Source organism: Ostrinia nubilalis, chromosome 11, assembly GCF_963855985.1.
Source record: "Ostrinia nubilalis chromosome 11, ilOstNubi1.1, whole genome shotgun sequence".
In the NCBI taxonomy this organism is placed as follows: Eukaryota; Metazoa; Arthropoda; class Insecta; order Lepidoptera; family Crambidae; genus Ostrinia; species Ostrinia nubilalis.
The window spans coordinates 15,395,107-15,415,047 of record NC_087098.1 but is presented as its reverse complement, the minus strand read 5'-3'; the positions used below and the strand labels follow the sequence as shown (position 1 = coordinate 15,415,047).

At 38.2% G+C, this 19,941-nt stretch overlaps 2 protein-coding genes and 1 long non-coding RNA gene across 3 annotated transcripts in view; 2 read left to right on the top strand and 1 right to left on the bottom strand.

Annotated features, from left to right (window-relative positions):
- The window catches only part of LOC135076371 (uncharacterized), a 183,906-nt gene extending 170,519 nt beyond the window's left edge, over window positions 1-13,387 (top strand). The window contains exon 3 of the long non-coding RNA XR_010258249.1: window positions 13,356-13,387. This is a non-coding gene — a long non-coding RNA (uncharacterized LOC135076371). The remainder of the gene's footprint in view (window positions 1-13,355) is intronic.
- LOC135076325 (uncharacterized) lies at window positions 3,575-8,080 on the bottom strand. The gene is made up of 6 exons (XM_063970809.1): window positions 6,833-8,080; window positions 6,170-6,385; window positions 5,996-6,091; window positions 5,505-5,615; window positions 4,128-4,250; window positions 3,575-3,761 (listed from the first exon to the last, which is right to left on the bottom strand). Exons 1-6 carry the CDS (start codon window positions 8,060-8,062, stop codon window positions 3,582-3,584), a joined length of 1,956 nt encoding a protein of 651 aa, XP_063826879.1. The 5' UTR covers window positions 8,063-8,080; the 3' UTR covers window positions 3,575-3,581.
- Window positions 13,388-17,951: 4,564 nt separating the features above from the next.
- On the top strand, window positions 17,952-18,685 carry LOC135075924 (arf-GAP with SH3 domain, ANK repeat and PH domain-containing protein 1-like). Its single transcript, XM_063970375.1, has one exon. It carries the CDS (start codon window positions 17,993-17,995, stop codon window positions 18,554-18,556), a length of 564 nt encoding a protein of 187 aa, XP_063826445.1. The 5' UTR covers window positions 17,952-17,992; the 3' UTR covers window positions 18,557-18,685.
- The last annotated feature ends 1,256 nt before the right edge of the window (window positions 18,686-19,941 follow it).

Below are 19,941 nucleotides of genomic sequence, written 5' to 3'. Positions count from 1 at the left end.
AGACTTTTATTACAGACCTCAGACAGTATTTTTGGAAAACTTTTAAGCATGGTGGAGGAAGGGACGCTCTAGAGACTCAAGTCTAGAAGGAGTCACATGAACTCCAAGTTTTAAATCCGTTGACATCTGCTGCATCTGCCATCTTTTTGGCTAGAAGATTCTTCTATCTTGCAGCTTAGACCTTTAGCTACAGACCTTAGACAGTATTTTTGAAACATTCTTACGCATGGTGGAGGAAGGGACGCTCTAGAGCAGTGGCTCTTAACCGGTGGTCCGCGGACCACTGGTGGTCCCTGGAGGCATTCCAAGTGGTCCACGATGTGCACTTGCACACCTTGGTCAAAACCACTTTTAACTGATTTTTGCAGTCAAACTGGTTTTGACCGATTATGAGGTGGTCCCTGACAAGACAGAAATTTGGTAAAATGGGCCCTCATGACTTAAAGGTTAAGAACCACTGCTCTAGAGACTCAAAACTACAAGGATACACATGAACTCCAGTTTTAAATCCGTTGATATCTGCTGCATCTGCCATGTTTTTGGCTATAAGTTTCTTCTATCTTACGGCTTAGACCTTTAGCTACAGACCTTAGACAGTATTTTTGAAACATTCTTACGCATGGTGGAGGAAGGGACGCTCTAGAGACTCAAGTCTACAAGGAGTCATATGAACTCCAGTTTTAAATCTGTTGACATCTGCTGCATCTGCCATCTTTTTGGCTAGAAGATTCTTCTATCTTACAGCTTAGACCTTTAGCTACAGACCTTAGACAGTATTTTTTATTATTTATTTGTGTCAGTGTGCTCTTCTAAAGAGTGTAAGACGATTGTATGTAGGTACTATTAAAATGTAATTTTAACTCATTGGTTTTGTCTCATATTTGAGGAATGTACTATGTATCATGAGTAGAGTCTTCGTTTAAAAGGATGCGAACGATTTAAATTTCAATAGGTAGACAAAATTGATAATTTTTAATTATCAAAAATTTAAGCTTTCTCCAGTATAGCCTGACCAGGAACATAAAAACCCTGGCATAGAGGCGCCTCAATTGCATTTGATAGTGCAACACTGAGTACAGTCGTACCTGTGTTAAATTAATAGGCTAACTTTATGTATCAGGATTCAGGATTACGGGCTAATTTGATATTTTCATAAATTAACGAAAAAATATTATTATAGGTAACCTGGTTTAAATAAATTAAATGAAACCATCAATCGAGCTAGTAGGATTTATTTTATTATTCATCAATAATCAAATTCAGAACTTGAATATTCAACTACAATGTCTGCTCATGAACGCATCAAACTCGGTACTTCTTTCCCACTTCCATAAAATTCAACACTTAGAAAGTGACAAAAAACTTTAAAATAGGTAGTTGAAACAAACCACAGCTAATTTTCATAGTGGACTGTACTATACGATAAACATGTCAGTCAATTTGACAACCTTTGTCGGAAACATTATTCAATGAAAATATTGTCCGAACCCTTAGTATTTCTCTTCGACAAATACTTTAACACATTGTGAACCACTTTTCTTTCACGACTTTAAAAAGATTTTAGCAATTTAATTCACAAAATCAATTGCACACATTTAAAATAAAGTTTGTTTACACTTTGACAGCAATAGACTGACATGCAAGGTGACAAGTCAATGAAGTTTTCAGTTACTGTTGCCATTAAAAGAAATTAGTACCATTCGTTTTCCGCAACATGGCGAGGGTTTTTATGTTCCTGGTCGGGCTATAACACTGATATTATTATACTGTGACTCATCAAAGTCATCATTGTCAAAAATATTGACAAATCGCGAACTGTCACGGCCAAAAAACTGACACGCGTCCGTCCTCCGTAAGCGCCACCGCGCGACTGATTGAGATTGTCCAAGCCGTCATGGACGATTTTTTCCACATTTTTTAACATAGTAACTAAATAAGACGCAATATAAAAATTTCATCCGTTAAAAGCCCTCAAGTTATTTCTGAACTTTAGTTTAGTAAAAGATTTAGAATCTCAAATCGCTTATTTAAAAAATAAAACCATAAATAGAAAACGAATAGAGGTAACTTTGGGAATTTATTCTATCGAGTCAACTTCATCAAATCGTGTTTCCATCCGTTAATAGCCCTAGAAAATATCCTCAACTATGCCCAATAAAAATCTTAGCCTTTTATTTTACTGTTTAGTACCTCAAAAATGAAAAATGAAAACCTCATTTTCGCCATTTTCTCTGCTACCCGGCCTTAACTACTTATTTACCTCTCAGTGTCTTGAGGCAACTTAAAAAAGTACATTCTGTGTTTTTATTATTATTTAGGCAGTTAAATACTGCACAGTATTTAGTACACCATTTTCTTTATTTTTTTCCATCATACACAAGAATACGCGTGCGTGAGTCAATGTTCGCTCGTATGTGAGGCCTTGTCGAATAGTACTCTTGTAGGGGGCAATCGTGCGTGTTTTGTTTTCGATGTAAACTCGCGGAGATGAACAGGCCTGGTATTAGTATTAATATCTTATAATACAGGGTAAACAAACAAACAAACACCCTGTATATTTCTTTTTATGACACTAACAGACTTCGTTCTGTCAAAAATATTGCTTAGACAACAGTGAGTGCTTGTAATTGAATGTGAACTTTATTAAATAGCAATTAAGTTCGAATTGACTCTACATTTTAGTTAGAAAACGTTTGTAACTCGTTTGTAGGGGAAAAAGAAAAGGGCTGTCTTTAGGGTTTTCCCGGAAATTTTCGAATTATTCTCGCCATAAAAACCATCATTCCTTGGACTTCAATTCCCTTCTATGATCTGAGGACTTCAAAGAACATAAAAAAAAGAATTGGTGAAATAAAATTGGTCCAGGCGTTGTTGAGTTATGCGCTTACCAACACATTTTGCGTTTCATTTTTATATTATAGGTTGGCTTTTTAAAACTTTACAACTGCTTTCTTGAGTGGATATTGAAACAACAGTTATGGTAAAGAAAAAGTGGTATACTTGTCGAAGGTCAATTATGTCCCATCGATTTCCCCTTCTGACACACACAGAACAAATCCCAAAAGATCCGTCATCTTCCATTTATTTGCCCAATTAATTCCCAAATCAAAAATAACAAGACCAATGACTATTGTTACGTCAAATTGGTACAGAGGGCGCTTTGATCGGCCCAAATGAATTTTACTGGAGCCCAAATATTATACTTTGATCTTTAACAGCCGATGAGCACAAACTGTTTGTTATGCCACAATCAAAATTAATGCAGATCGTGGTGCCCTCTGCTTTTAAAGGAAATTAAAAAGTATTAATTATTTATTTGCCTTTTAACTTCTTCCAGACTTCTTCCGGGATAAAAGTTCTTATAACGAATTATAGGAGCACATTTTACGTATCTGATCGCAAATAATTCTTTGAAACACTTTTTTTAGTAGTTTGCCATGCACGTGTAGTGTTTTGAAAGATAAACTTTCTGTGCCAGTCCGAAATTCAGGTGGGCGAAGCGGACAGAAGATAGTTTTGAATAAAAATGTTTTTTATTTGCAAAGTTTATATTATTATTACAGTTTGATTCCGAACTATTTTTACTTTGCGCGCGGCTGGTATACAATGGTAGCGGAGGGATAGTGGGGGCGGTCGAGCCCTGGGGGGAGCAGCGTCCGGATTGTGATGAGCACCCTCTCGATGTGCGGCAGACACGTCACCACCGCCATGCAGCGAGTGGGGCTCAAAATCTTTTGAACTGCACGCCCGTCCACGAGCAACTGAAAGAGAATTGTTGTTTTTAAAAAACTAACGTTCGTTTGTCGTTCACCTAGGATAACGAAAAATCTAGTCTCGAGTAAGTAACGTAGCTTTAGCTCCCATTCTCGCGGAACACTCTATGCAGGTGCCTAAAGTTCTACGGTCAAGACAACCTTTCAATATTAACAGTTAAACATAATCGCTGAAAAGCGCCATAATTTTTCATTTTCCCTTTTTAGACACAAAGGAGCCCGCCTCATTGATCATTGAATGCTCAGGGAACTAGTTAAAGACATCTCTGGAACTGAGAATAAAGACCATCTTGTATAGACTCCTATCTTATTGAAAGTCTTAAAAAACACTTCAAAGTAGACATAATTACTTACCTCATACCCTTGAACTCTTGACACGTTTGGAGGTGCTTTCCATTTGACAAGAACCGTGTGATCTGAAACTCTTCTGAGGCCAAGAAACTTCACCTTAAAAGTATCACAGCTACTTTTTCCCACCTGTGAAAATTTGTCGAAAGTATAAATTACAGGACAACGTGAATGAGGTTACTTATAGTCTATCCAATATAGCTTGATTAGAATGACGGCTATCAAACGAATGTGACTAGTGATGGGTATGTTTCGTACGGTTCACATAGATGTATCGATAAGTTTTCGAAAAAATGATATGAAAAAATGCACCCAATTTTTCTTCATATATCTTTATTCATAAAAATGACAATTATGATTTAAATTTAAAGACAGTAAAATTTAAAATTCATGTCAAGGGTGTACAACCTAAGTCGTAGTCATTATCATCAGTGTTCTTCAGTGGTTTTTTCTTCCCGCTAGAGGGCGGTGGGCATCTCTTCTAGAGCAACGGTGCTATGAATACCCAAAAAATTACCGGTGATTGATTTCCGATGTTTGATTATTTAAGAATGAAATGTTTTTTGGTTTTTAATAGTGAACATTTAGAAAAACGTATAACTTGACTTAAATATGTTAAAAAATTAGTTAGAAAAAAAATTTGTTAAATATGTTAAAAAAAATAGTTTTAATTTAAAATGACTTAAAAACTAAAATTTTAAAATTACTATTGATAAAAACTATTTACAAAATAAAAAATACTTCACCCCCAGCGCCGCAGTCAGGAATGGTGCACAAAAGGCTGGCAGCATTGCCACGTTGAATGGCCAGGCTAATTCTCTGGCCGAAATAGCTGCCAGCCTTTTGATCACCGGTCACCTCGGTGAGCCTCTTTGCCAGTTCCTTATAAAAGGAACGAGCGCTTGGACCCCATGGTTTTAATTTAATATGACATTTGTCGATATGTCCCAACACTAACATTTTTGTAACTCGAGATAACCTTGTAGAGACGTCGTTAATACTCTAGCTTGATTTTTATAATTTCGAATTACTACTTATTGGTGTAATTTAACGCTGCATTTACACGAAATTATCATTTTTATTGGAAGCACTGTCGTCGAAAATATTGTTTGTAGGTCAGACGTGAATTATTTCTTGTCCGCCAATATTTAGCTCTCATTGATCGCTATTACAAAGTTATGTCGTTACTTTTGATGACAGCTGTCATTCTAATCAAGCTATATTGGATAGACTATAGTTACAATCTTTGTTAAATTTTGCCATAATGTTACACGGCGGTTTATAAATTCCGATAGCGACAACATTATAAAAGTTATTTTAAAGAAATGGCTTTTCCGGACATAGGCTCGGCAAGAATGCTGTTACACCAAGTGGAATATTTACCACAGAAAAAGTATTATCCATGCAATCCACCGCTTTTTCTACGCTACTTGTTACGTTGCAAGTTTGAGACGACGCAACGTTGAAGCTTTTTGCTCTCAAATCTAATTTACTCTGAAAACAAAATAAAAGCATTCATCATCATCATCATTATCATTTCAGCCACAGGACGTCCACTGCTGAACATAGGCCTCCCCCAATGACTTCCACATCGCACGGTTGGTAGCGGCCTGCATCCAGCGCCTTCCTGCTACCTTTATCAGGTCGTCGGTCCACCTTGTAAGTGGACGTCCCACGCTGCGTTTTCCGGTACGCAGCCTCCATTCCAGAACCTCGCTGCCCCATCGGCCGTCAGTTCTGCGTACTACGTGCCCTGCCCACTGCTACTTCAGCTTGCTAATCCGTCGGGCTATGTCAGCGACTTTAGTTCGTTTACGGTAAAGCATTACATGAATGAATTAATAAATATTTTTAAATAAATTTACGTGGCTTACTTTTAACATCGGACTTCTTGTTTTGCTCGCCGATTCATCCGACGATTGGGGCACTGACGATTCCCACAACCTATTCACCTCTGTTTGCAATTTGAGCTGAAAACATAACATCAATTATTATAGTATTTAGACAGGTTTATGCCTGAGGAATGTTTATGAAAATAAAAAGCTCACCAAGGCTTTATTTCCATGGCCTGTGACTTTCACTTCATTGTTCGCGTCAGATCTTCCCGCCTCCCCACTCTGCCTGGATATAGCTCGAAGAGTATCTTTTACTTCCAGCAGCAATGGTGGCATTATGGAAAACCCTTTATTTTTCAAATACGGTGTATTTAATATGCAATTTTTCTTCAGTATCGACCAAGATGAATTTTCCAATGTTTGATCAGCCTGAAAAGATAAATTATAAAGTATCAGCCGAAACCTTCCTTATTTTTTCATCAATTTGATAGAATATCAGAAAAATACATCATCAAACGGCATCTGTTTGGATGCGAGCGGCGCAGGACCGGTCTTTGTAGAAATCCTTGGGGGAGGCCTTTATCCAGCAGTGAACGTCTTTCGGCTGAAACGAACGAACATCATCATCATCATCATCATTTCAGCCATAGGACGTCCACTGCTGAACATAGGCCTCCCCCAATGCTTTCCATGTTGATCGATTGGCAGCGGTCTGCGTCCAGCGCTTCCCTGCTACCTTTACGATGTCGTCGGTCCACCTTGTAGGTGGACGTCCCACGCTGCGTCCCACCTTTCTGCCCCATCGGCCGTCAGTTCTGCGTACTATGACCATCATCAAACAGTATCAAAGTATAGTAAGTATAATGATAAACGCACCTGTATCGGTTGTGTAAATCTTGAATGCTCATAGCTCCCCAACATATCGGTAGAAGTTGAGGTAGTCTCGCGTTTTTCTCTTGGGAATTGCTCATCTTGAGTAGTACTATTCGTAATTAGAGCCCTATTGCTAACCTGAAAACTTTGAGGCTCCAAATTCTGCCGTGTCCCAGTACAAGTTGCAGAAGCTAAGTTAATTAGTGCCTCTTTTAATTTCAACCTTTTGTATAATATCAAAGATCTAGGAACCCGTAGTCTATTGACATTCTTTTGAGTTTTATTAGAACGACACCTGTGCTTACAAAATTTATACTTTTCGTCCAAATCGCCATCAATATGTCTATCGGACTGTGAGCTATGATCAATGGGAATATTCTCTTTACTTAGTTGATGTGAAACATTTTCTTTATTCTGTTGCTTATAAGTACTTTCATAACTAATCAAATCTTCATCTACAGCATGATCAATTTCACTATTGATAAGTACAATTTTATTACTGCAGTCAGTTTTCTCATCCATCTCAAATTTTTCGTGCTTGTTTTTGTTTGTTGCTGTCACATTTAAATTATGAGACCCATACTTTTTTACTGGATCATACGGTGAGCGATCATGACCAACGTGAGAAAATAATTCTTCATAATATGCATCACTGTTGATTGATTGATTTATTTCAATGTTGTACGTGCTTTGTTCAAGGTTTGTGAAGAGTTTTGGATTGCTATAAATATTCATTCCTATACTATCCTTCAGAGACTTACTTTCTAATTTGTTATTAGCCATTTGATAATCGTTTAACACTTTTGTAAGTTCAACTGAAAAAGCCTTTGCTTGCTGTAATGTGTTTGTTACTTTTTCGAAGTCTATCTCAATGTCAGAAAAATCCTCAGTACAATTTTTATAACAGTTTTGAAATGATGTAACATTTTCTTGGTTGTCGTTTCTAATTATTTTTCTTTTGATAATCGAGTTCGTTGGGAGACTAATATTAGCCTTTGAGGGTCTTAATGTTGAATCATGGTTTGACAGCTTGGGTTGCATCAAGGTCGAAAGTCTTTTGTTTGCATTTTGTAAGGAAGTAACCAAACTACGTGATAAGTCGTTAATGTTAGTTTTTTTACTGCTCTCATCGCTTCTATTTAATTTATTGTCTAAACACAGAGTTGGAGGAGCTTCATCATTACATTTATCCAAAGTTACTGGTGAATTGATCCCTTCAAATTCGTTTGTCATAGATTGGTATTTTTCTGTGCAGTAATCATCATAGTTTGGGTTAGTTTTAAAAAATCGCTGTATCGTGCTGTTTTGCGATTCAATGGGCTTATGAAAGTTTTTAAAGCTATTGCTGTTTTTTATGTCACACCCGATATTATCATCTAAACATCTGTTTAGTGGAACATGCATTGCAACATTGTTATGATCTGATTCATTGTGTGTTGTGGCACATTCAAATAATGGTTTACTTTGATTTTTGAGATCTATGGAGGTCAATATTGGTTGAAAATTTAACATTTTAGATGAGGAAGAGATGAAGCTCCCAGATGAGTCATACTCATGTGGTCTGCAGTAAGACTGCACTATATTTTTTTCTTTGTTTGGTCCATGGTCTCTAAATTGAGAGTTGTTTGATATCAAAACTTGGGTACTTTTTCTTACTGGATTATCTTTTAATTCTTTCTCACTAGGAGTATTATAAGTTGCTAAATTTTGTCCAGATTTTAAGTGTATAGCTTGTTCTTTTACGGGTTGTTGTATCCTTGATGTTAAATACGTATTATGATCAATCTGGTTAGCACAATATTTACCAGTCATGTCCTTATCATACTTAAAAGATGAATAATTGTCTCGGTATCGGTTCGCAGCTTCATTTATAAGCTTACTTTGGTCCGAGCACATTTGACAATTACAACTTGAGCAGTAACAACCATCTCCAGTGCATTTGTACATCATTTTCTGGCAGTCAATACACTCGCAAAGACTGCATTTACAAGCGTCCGTAGGTATCTTATTTTTAAATATAACGTTGTAAGGTCTATTTTCATCATTACTGGTGGAAGGTATGGATAAAGCATCACATTTCAGACACTGACATACATTGCATTCACAACTATTATTATGATACAAACTATCTCTAGTTTTGTTAGTGTAGTTACATATTTCACATTCGCAAGGAGAACATTTACAAGCTCCTAAATTACAAGAGATAAATGGTTTCTGTTTTGCTAAAGTTTTGTTGTTTTCTTTACAAATACAAACAACGCATTCACAGTCACCACAATTGCAAGACTTATTCTTATTTTCAGATTTTAAGAAATTGTTACCAACTGCGGCAAACATTGCTATGGTATCGTTATTGTGTTTACTTTTTCTTTCAATCACATTATTTCTTATTAATGCTCTATGAATGTCGTAATCACGTATATCTTTTTCTACTGGCTTTCGCATAAGTCTTTTCTGTATGTCACACGTACAGGAGTTGCTGTCATGTGTCTCACAGGATTGGTTTACACAAGTATCACAGGAGCAATTAACAGGCCTGTTAATGCCAGTGCCCATTTCACGCCTTAGACTTGATGCCATTTGAAAATCTTGGCCACATTCTCCACAATCACACGGAGAGCATTGGCAATAGGCTCGCGGGATTTCTTCTCTCATTGATGCCACTACAAGAGTATTATTTTTTCTGGGTTTATTAACTGAATATGATCTGCATTCTAGACATTCGCAAGGCTGACAGTTACAAGGTCTAGTAAAGCTGTCTGTGCATTTAAGACAATCACACGGGTCGCAATCGCAATAAGCTAGCGGCCCTTTTTTGACTACACCCTTACAGTCTCTTCTATCACATCGAATACATGGACAACCTAAGTACAGTTGTTGAATTTTGCCTTTATAATCGAAACTTTTTAATAATGACGCACAATCCTTACATTCACAGGGTTTGCATTTGCAATATTCATTGCGCGTTGTTGTCTTGCCGATTAAGCATTCGCATACTTTACAACTACACGCTTTGTATGCTTCTTTTATTCTTCTGAATATATCATAACGAGACAGCTTCGTAGGTTTTGGTGAAAGAGTTTCTGGTTTAGTATGAGAGATTGATTCGGTAAAATCTTTGTACGGCACATTCATAATTTGTGCACTTAACTGAGCAGCATTCGTATCAAATTCTTTGCGAGAGCTAGTGACGGTCTCGCTTAGAGAATATGTGGGTTGTTCAGTGGAAAGTTCTGTTCTATTATCATCTGTATTATCCCGGTTTTCTAATGCGGGTATACAATAATTATACGAATATTTTGAATGTTTTTTTACAGTGGACATGACGTTATTGTTATTGTTATATTCGTAAGTAATTTCTTTTTTGACGTGCTCTTTGAGGGCGCTGTCTTTTTCAGATATTTTAACAGTTTTTAAGGAGTATTTGCTTTGACAATTACTGTATACTTGTTTCTTATTCCCCTGACAATCTTTCTGAGCTTTGTCTTGTTTACACGGACACCATCCTTTGTTTCTTAATGCAAAGCATTCGAAAGAATCACAGTTTGTGCAGGAACAAATCGATACGTTTTCGTCTTTGGGTGGTGTGTTTATGTTGTATTTTTTAAGTGGATTTTCGCAACAGGTGTTATTTTTCGAATTGGATAGTTTCATGCTGGCTTACGTGCTTCTTTGGGGGTTATTTAGATATCGGCTCTTTTTTCGGTCGTGTGATAGATGCTGCACTGCGACAACATACATTTACTGACTTCACGACCTGCAAAATAGTTTGAATTTACAATCCACCGGTCCACGTTACACGCGCTTACTTGTTGAGAAACTGCTCTAGCAGTTAACAATGGCAGCTTCAAGTTGTGGACTATGACTACAAGAGCGGTCCGGGTATGGTGGATCTAAGGAATATCCAAGACAACTTGCAAATCTTGCAATATTATAATCATAGTTATGATTCTTATGATCAACCCAAGATAACAATCACTGATAATGTAGAAGAATACCTTTATTTATTTACCTACCTTAAAGCCCATGGAAATCCATGGCACATTTTATTTTTACAACTGAAATTTTTCTTACATTATTCTTCGTGTTGCACAAAAATTTGGCAGAACTTCAAAATTGACGGTTTGACTTGACAGGTTTAATCAGAGACTGCTTTTATTCTTCTAGATTAAAAAAAACATAGGCCACAAACTATGGCAGCCTGATTACTATAAAAATAGTTCCGATTTTCAGAAATTGAAATGATGAATTTTAATTTCTGTGACGGGTCTGGGTGTTTTCTATGTATAATTTATGTATGTAGTTATTTACAAAAAAAAGTATTTAAGTATGTTTATATCCGTTGTCTAGTACCCATAGTACAAGCTTTGCTTAGTTTGGGACTAGCGGCGCAGTGTAAAATGTCCAAGGATATTTATTATTAATTAATTTTGCTACTCGACGTTTCAAAATCGTCGCACTGTATAAGTTATCGCCATAAGAAAATGAGCGATAGCAGCTTCCCTTCTGTAACCAAAAGTTTGTAATAACGTAATTACTGCCACCTGCACCTAAACACATAAACTACTCGCAGCGTTAATTAAACAAACAAAATGTGAGCAAGTTTATATGGCGGCCTTAGTTTTAATGTAGGTTCGGGCCGCGGGAGGGTCATAAATAAACCATCTGGCGAGCTGCCTTTCAAATTAAAGTACGAGAGCACATCAAGCTACTATCTTATGGAGTTGAAATAGATGCGATTTAAAAGTGTACGAGTACAAGCAACAAACGTAGGTAACTACAACATAGCAAATACAGTGTGCGACTTTCGCCCGAATTCACAAACATTACTATGAGGAGTATAATCAACCACTTTGCCTGGCGTTTGTAGATTATGAAAAAGCCTTCGATTCGGTCGAGACCTGGGCAGTGCTACAGTCTCTCCAAAGGTGCCAAATTGACTATCGATATATCGAAGTGTTGAGGGGTTTGTACAAAAACGCCACAATGTCGGTCCGCCTCCAGGATCGGGACTCGAAACCTATCCAGTTGCAGCGAGGGGTAAGACAGGGAGACGTCATATCTCCAAAACTGTTTACCACCGCCCTGGAAGATGTCTTCAAGCTTCTGGACTGGAACGGATTTGGCATAAATATCAACGGCGAGTACATCACCCACCTTCGATTCGCGGACGATATCGTAGTCATGGCTGAGACCTTGGAGGATCTAGGCACAATGCTCGATGGCCTCAGTAGAGCCTCTCAACAAGTGGGCCTCAGAATGAACATGGACAAGACAAAAATCATGTCTAATGTCCGTGTTGCACCCACTCCTCTGAAGGTTGGAGACTCTACACTCGAAGTTGTTGACAATTATGTATACCTGGGACAAACAGTCCAGTTAGGTAGGTCCAACTTCGAGAAAGAGGTCAATCGTCGAATCCAACTCGGATGGGCAGCGTTCGGGAAGCTTCACCATATACTCACGTCCGAAATACCGCAGTGTCTTAAGTCGAAAGTATTTGACCAATGCGTGTTGCCAGTGATGGTATACGGATCTGAGACGTGGTCGCTTACTATGGGCCTCATAAGAAGGCTCAAGGTCACCCAAAGGGCGATGGAGCGGGCTATGCTCGGAGTTTCCCTGCGTGATCGAATCAGAAATGAGGAGATCCGCAGGAGAACCAAAGTAACCGACATAGCTCGCAGAATTGCTAAAATCAAGTGGCAGTGGGCGGGGCACATAGCTCGTAGAGACGATGGCCGTTGGGGCAGGAAAGTTCTCGAGTGGCGACCACGGGCTGGAAGACGTAGCGTGGGCAGGCCTCCTACTAGGTGGACCGACGATCTGGTAAAGGTCGCGGGAAGAGCCTGGATGCGGGCAGCGCAGGACCGTTCATTGTGGAAAACCTTGGGGGAGGCCTTTGTCCAGCAGTGGACGTCATTTGGCTGAAAAGAAAGAAGAAAGACTATGAGGTCTCATAGTGCGCGTGGACGCATAGGGTGACACACGAACCAATCACAGAGCTCTATTGAACGCTGTGCGTTCGATTTGCTGCATCACTTGCAAGCATCGTTTGTGAATAGGGGCGTTTGTTATTAACCTACTATCTACTATCATCATCATTATCATTTCAGCCACAAGACGTCCACTTACTGAAAATACATACCAAATATGTACTTTAGTGCTCAAAACAACACATTGTGTGTTCTGCTAATTATTACGAGCTACATAAACGGAAAAACGCAAATACTAAGAAGTCGTTAATAAAAAGAATAAACCTTTTTTGAAAAGCATGCTTTTAGCCTAGGCGCAGACCATCGATTTTTCGTCGGCCGATAGTTTAGTCGGGCTGTTGATCTGTATGGGCACGTATGGGAGTGCGCACACTACGCCGATTCGATTTGGCTGATTCTTCATACAATTTGAAATCGGGCACAACTATCGGCCAACTAAAAATCGGTGGTCTGCGCCTATTCTTAATGTTATAGACTTCATAAGATGTTGATTATAATTATTATCTAATGGCTCCTCTTTTCTGTAACAGATCGTAGCGGCAGGCTCCGGTGAAGCCGGTAAGTACTGAAATGTTAGCTTATTGTTAAAATATTACTTTATCGTATTAAGTTTTTCAATTTCCTATTGGTAGTTGTACTCGGCTATCAGGGAAATTTTAGAGGCGTAGTTTTAAGAAGAAATTTGTAATTTAAATACAAAATTATTCCTCTTTTTAGGGGTCAGGGCCCTTTGGGAACTCTTTGTAAGTTAAGAAGTAACTAAAACTTAGTGATCACTACTAGTTAGTTGATCTTATTATTATTGAAATATCTTAAAATTATCTTGTCATTATTTTTTAACCAAAAACATTCAATGTTCCAGTTTAGGTATTGAAGATATTGTTTACAAATAAAATTGTAAAAAATCCCAGAATCGTGAACTTCGTAAAAACAAAAAAACTGCGCTGAATTTGAACAATACCAATAATACGCTTGAAAATCGTCAAGTGAGAGTCGATATTGAGCACTAAGAGTTCCGTACCATCCCTCTCTCATAATCTAAATCTTTCATCCCTCTTCAATCTCTCACTAGTCTATGATTCAAAAATATCTAGGTCTAGCTCTATTACTGCGGGCCATTTATAACCTTGGACCCCGATTTTCCTTGAAAGAATTTTTAAGGAAATTAACATACTGACAGTAGCTTCACAGTTCATTTATGAAAACCTTTTATATGTTCGCAAAAATATAGAGCAATTCACGAAAAAGAGCGATTTGCATAACTTTAATACAAGAAACAAAAATAAACTTGCCGTTCCAAATTTCAGACTGCATAAGATTGGGAATTCATTTATGGGGAAATGTATTAAATTATTTAATAAATTACCACAAACTGTTGTAGAACTACCCATTCATAAATTCAAAGCACATATTAAAAGTACCTTAATGAAAAAGGGCTACTATAAAGTCGATGATTATTTAAAAGATAAAAATGTTTGGGATGCGTAACTGCCTAGCTCGCATAAATATTTATAACTATGTATTTTGAAAACCTGTAAACCTTTGAAAAAGAGGCTGACAATAGTGTCTGAGTTTCTTGCGCTGCTTCTTCTCAGCACTGGCCCATTTATTGTCCTGAAGCAGTGGTAGGGTTAATACTGGGACGTGTAAAAGTGCTTTTTTAAAGCCTACTCAGAAATAAATGAGTTTTACTGAGTTTTTACTGTAAAAGTATGTTCGAAATGGGTGTATGGGTAATACCCATTGGGTATGTTCGAAAATTCACAACCGTTCTTTTTTTCCCCGCAAAATACGCAACCCTAAAAACGAAAACATAATGTTAAAATATAAAGAATATCCTGGTTGTTTTTCTTTTCTCTGCTCGTAGCAGCCCTCGGCAATAAGTCGTCAAGAAGGTACTCACGATGGGAAATTAAGCTAAATATTGAAGCATCTTAATTTTATTACAATATAAACAGATAATTACAACAAATAAGTCGAAATCAATACGAGTTTCATTGTATTTCTTGGAGCCCATAACAAACTACACTCGCGAGCAAAACTATGGAATCACTTACATGAAGTTGTTTCCACGCGAACTTGTGTACTAACGAATTTGTTAGTAACAAAAAAAGTGGCACCATTTCAAAGATTAAACTTTTATCTTTAAATTGATACCAAATTCATTTAAATCACACCAGTATTTAAAAAGATATCCCGGCTGATGTGAAAAAGTAACGAAAAAGACATGTATGAACTGTTTGATACGTCGCGAGTTGCGGCCTATTTACCCCCTATAAAAGCACGCGTTTTTAGATTTTTGCTTTCACACGTTAATTCATACACATCTCCGCTTCTTTTGACACTTTACCTGGGATTCTACACCTTCAGAAGCAGCACAAATCGTTGCACTATTGCAAGAAAGGCTCAGCCAGCGGGCTGTCGCACGTCAGCGCCACATAAGCCAGTCCTGGGTTTCGAAAGTTTCAAGACGCTTTCGGGAGACTAGTGGCTTTATCCCGAGACTAAGTTCTGAACAACGCCGGTGCACATCGCAGAGGGAAGACCGTTTTTTCATGTCAACCTCTCTATGAAATCGTCATTTGACTGGAATCGATGTCCATCAAGAGCTCAGAAATGTTCGTAAGATAGCTGTTAGCGAGTGGACAGTTCGTCTAAGATATAAGCAATAGAATTTAACTCCAAAAAGGCCTGCCACAGGCTCGAAACTGACGGCAGGTCACCGATAAGCACCCTTTCAATTTGCACACACATCTCGATTGGAAGGCGAGTAATGGAGGCGAGTTCTGTTCTCCGATGAATCCAAACTGTGTTTGCAGGGCAGCAGTCGAAGAGGTCGGGTTTATAAGAGGAGTGATTTGTGCAGTGCTGGTTCGCTGAAACAGTGGCTTATAGGGGTGGCTTGCTCGACTTAACATCGAGATGTGTACGAGCAAATTGAAAGCGTGCTTACCGGTGACCTGCCGTCAGTTTCGAGCCTGTGGCAGGCCTTTTTGGAGTTAAATTCTATTGCTTATGTCTTAGACAAACTGTCTACTCGCTAACAGCTATCCTACGAACATTTCTGAGCTCTTACTGGACGTCGATTCCAGTCAAATGACGATTTCATAGAGAGGTTGACATGAAAAAACGGTCTTCCCTCTGCGATGTGCGCCGGCGCTGTTCAGAACTTAGTCTCGGGATAAAGCCACCAGTCTCCCGAAAGCGTCTTAAAACTTTCGAAACCCAGGACTGGCATATGTGGCGCTGACGTGCGACAGCCCGCTGGCTGAGCCCTTCTTGCAATAGTGCAACGATTTGTGCTGCTTCTGAAGGTGTAGAATCACAGGTAAAGTGTCAAAAGAAGCGGAGATGTGTATGAATCAACGTGTGAAAGCAAAAATCCTAAAACGCGTGCTTTTATAGGGGGGTAAATAGGCCGCAAATCGCGACGTATCAAACAGTTCATACATGTCTTTTTCGTTACTTCTCCACATCAGCCGGGTTATCTTTTTAAATACTGGTGTGATTTAAATGAATTTGGTATCAATTTAAAGATAAAAGTTTAGTCTTTAAAATGGTGAAACTTTTTTTGTTCCTAACAAATTCGTTAGTACACAAGATCGCGTGGAAACAACTTCATGTAAGTGATTCCATACTTTTGCTCGCGAGTGTATAATAAAAGGAGGTACTAGCTATCTACCCGCTGCTACGCACACGTGAAATTTTGTCCGTCACAGCACAGAAAAACTTTATCGCCCGCGTCCCTGTTTCAAAAACTGGGATAAAAACTATCCTATGTCCTTTCTCGGGACTCCAAACTATCTCTATGCCTTTAATCAAATTCGGTTCAGTGATTGAGGCGTGAAAGCCACACAGACAATGTTACTTTCACATTTATAATATTAGTAGGAATTATAGTTGTTTTTTACTAGACTTTAGACATAAAAACTTGTTATCTACTTCATGAAGATTAACTTTATACTAAACTTGTACTGCTTGTACGGACGGATAATACCTACAATGTATTCGTAGGATAACGTTCTTAGTTTGAAATGGCTAATTTAAAGATTGCTAAAGATTTCCAAGTCGTACCTACCTTTTTATTAGAATTTCATTTTGTTTTTACCTTATTTATTTATTTGTTAATTGCTTGTTTTTCCATACGCATGTTTCTATAATTACGACGTTCCTTTGTTTCCCTCTTACACTTTGTTTTTAATTGCTTTTTGAATAATTATGTGAGTTAATTAAACTGGTGTTTACTCATTGTTTCAGTGCACCAAAGATGTATTAAAATTTAGTTTTATGGGTTTTACTTTTTTTTTTGTAGCTGCTTACAAAAAAAATACTTGAAATCTGTGTTAGTTAATACATGTTTAGTTTAGTTTGCAAGTAATTTTTTTGTAAGCGCGCTCTAACAAAACCGGTAAAATGTAGCATTGAGTTTTTACAAGTGCTTTTTTTTTCTTTGTTATACAAAATTTTCCTCTGTTTTAAAGTCGAATTCTTTTCAGTGTTTTACGACTTTTTGATTTATTAAAATACGTCTAATTAACTCTAGTAAGATAATGTAAGTAAAATCATACACCTCACACATCGAACACCTACCTCCGATGCGTACATGTTCTGAAATGTAACGACGAATTTACAATTATACATAATTATTATCATGTATTCAAATTAGTGAGTAAATATTGACATACGAATCAACAGTTTACACTGTTGCTTGGTTGGTTTGCTATTTTAATTGCTACTACTCCTCGCTTACTTAAGTAAATTGGCAATTTTATACTAGTAAATTTAATTTAAGTCTATTAATAGCTATACGCATGATTTCGACACATGTTAGAGCTCAATAACAGGCTTAATTAACTAATTAGATCACGTCTGATCACTCGGCATTGTACACCTATCCGCAACACTTGCTCATCCCTATGCTCTTTGTAATAAGGCTCACGGATTTTGGCGGCTGTACATCATTCATGGTGCCCATCGGCGGGTCATTGTCGTCAATGCTACGTGACCAGGGTAGCGATGCTCGAGCGTTATCCTCCTAGTCTATGTTGGCCTTCTCAATGTCTTCATTGGCTACCATTTATGATATAACAAAGCACCATAAAATGATCCCTTCAAGTATAAAACATACAGCACCCGTCTACCCAGCATCAGTCCAATTGCAATCACAATGGAGTCAATCAAGTCAGTCGTATTCTTGTGTGTGATCGTCGGGGCCGTGGCTGAGCTGCCTCGCTTTAGACCAGCGAGGTTCAGGTTCCAGCGGCAAGAGTTGGCGCCGACCACGACTGATTCGCCTACAGAGCCGACGACCGAGTCTGGGCCGTACGCTCCATCGGGATGGAAGCCAGCGGGGCAACCATTCACGCTGCCGACCGAAACCGAGGCCCCCACCGACCAGTACGGGCCACCAGCGCCTTATCCCGCCTCCGGGTGGAAACCTGCAGGAGAGCCCTTCACTCTGCCCAACGAACCACCAGCGACTAGCTACGGCGTTCCTGACAACTCCTATGGAGCTCCGAGCACTGACCCGCCTACTACTGATAACCCTCAAGCGGAAAAAATAGAAGGGCCAGTGGAAGTCCAGAAGAGCGTTGGAACTTACTTCGTCCTGTTGCCCAATGGGCAGCTCCAGAAAGTGGAATTCATGACTGAAAATGACATTCAGAACATGAAGTACACCGCTCGCCTACAGTTACGAAACCCCGCGCCTTTAGTTGTGTTCCAACCTTGAAATACATTAAATTTTACCTAAAAACAGTGGGTTTCATTAACATGACTTAGTGTATGTTAAATGTGCTATCTTTTACCTTTAAATAAATTCTTAATTATTTATTTTAATTAAAACTACTACAAAAATCTATTTTTATCTTTGCCTTATCGCACCTAAAGGTTATTGACCGTCATTATCGGAAAATAAAAGTGATGAATCACTAAAAAGTAAAATGTCTAATTGTTAACGCACCACAGTAAAGAAGCTCCAGTAGGTTCATTCAGCATTTTTAAAGAATATTAATTACCTAACTTGATAACTCTTGGTTAAAATATGCTTGTGTTATGAATGGGTTCACTACACAATAGTCCAGCGGCATCACGGTTTGAACCCACGTTTCTCGGATTTCGTTTCGGCCAGTCCCAGTGCTAAAACTAGCACCATTGGGCATTGTCGCATCGAGCATTTTACATACTTTACATAACCAGTAATCGGCCACTATTAGGTAATTAATGAATCAAAACAGAGTGTTTTAGTACTACATACGGGCTTTAAAGTGTGTATATTTTTAAAAAGCTGTTTACCTCTAAATTGGTCGTTTAATGGTCCAATAAACTCTAGACTAAAGTAGAAACTAGACTAGACTAAAGAAATAGCAGTATCGTTAATTAATAGTCAAATGAACGTAATAAAGAAACAAACCTTTTCCTCATGTAGCACGCTTTTAACAGCTGACCTGAGTAGCTTAGGCTTTGGTTTTCTATAAATAACGCTGTAGGCCGCATGCCATAAGCCGCGTTTCAATACTTACGCTAGAAATGTACTGTTATGGTCTCTTTCAAGCATTGACGTCGGCGTATGAACACCATGGACGTTGGTAGGAACGTTTGGCACTGACGTCTTTTGCCGCGTACCTTTAGCGTTTAATATGACACCCTAGCCTTACTGAAGCTATCTCAATTGTGGCAAAACCTCTGTTAATGTACCGGAACGCTCGCGATAATGCCTTCATTAATATCGCAGTTTAATTGCATCGCGCCCTTTGTCGCTCCCTGAGGGTTTGTTGATCCCACTTCTCATTCCGCGGTAGTCTGTTACAAATAATCTGTTTACTTTTTGTTTAAACATCTTCATTATCACAAGATTTACAGCTAAGACCACTTAACAATAAATGTTAACTCCCGTATAACTACAATGTTAAAAAGTTAGGTAATTTAGTGATATTATTATGGCAAAACTAGCTTTTGCCCGCGGCTTCAAATTTAGTTTGTCACAGATCGTCATAAATTATAGCCTATATGTTATTCTGGGTTATCTACACTAATACTGTAAAGTATCATCAAAATCCATTCAGTAGTTTTTGCGTGAAAGAGTAACAAACATCCAGACATCCAGAATTCCAGACA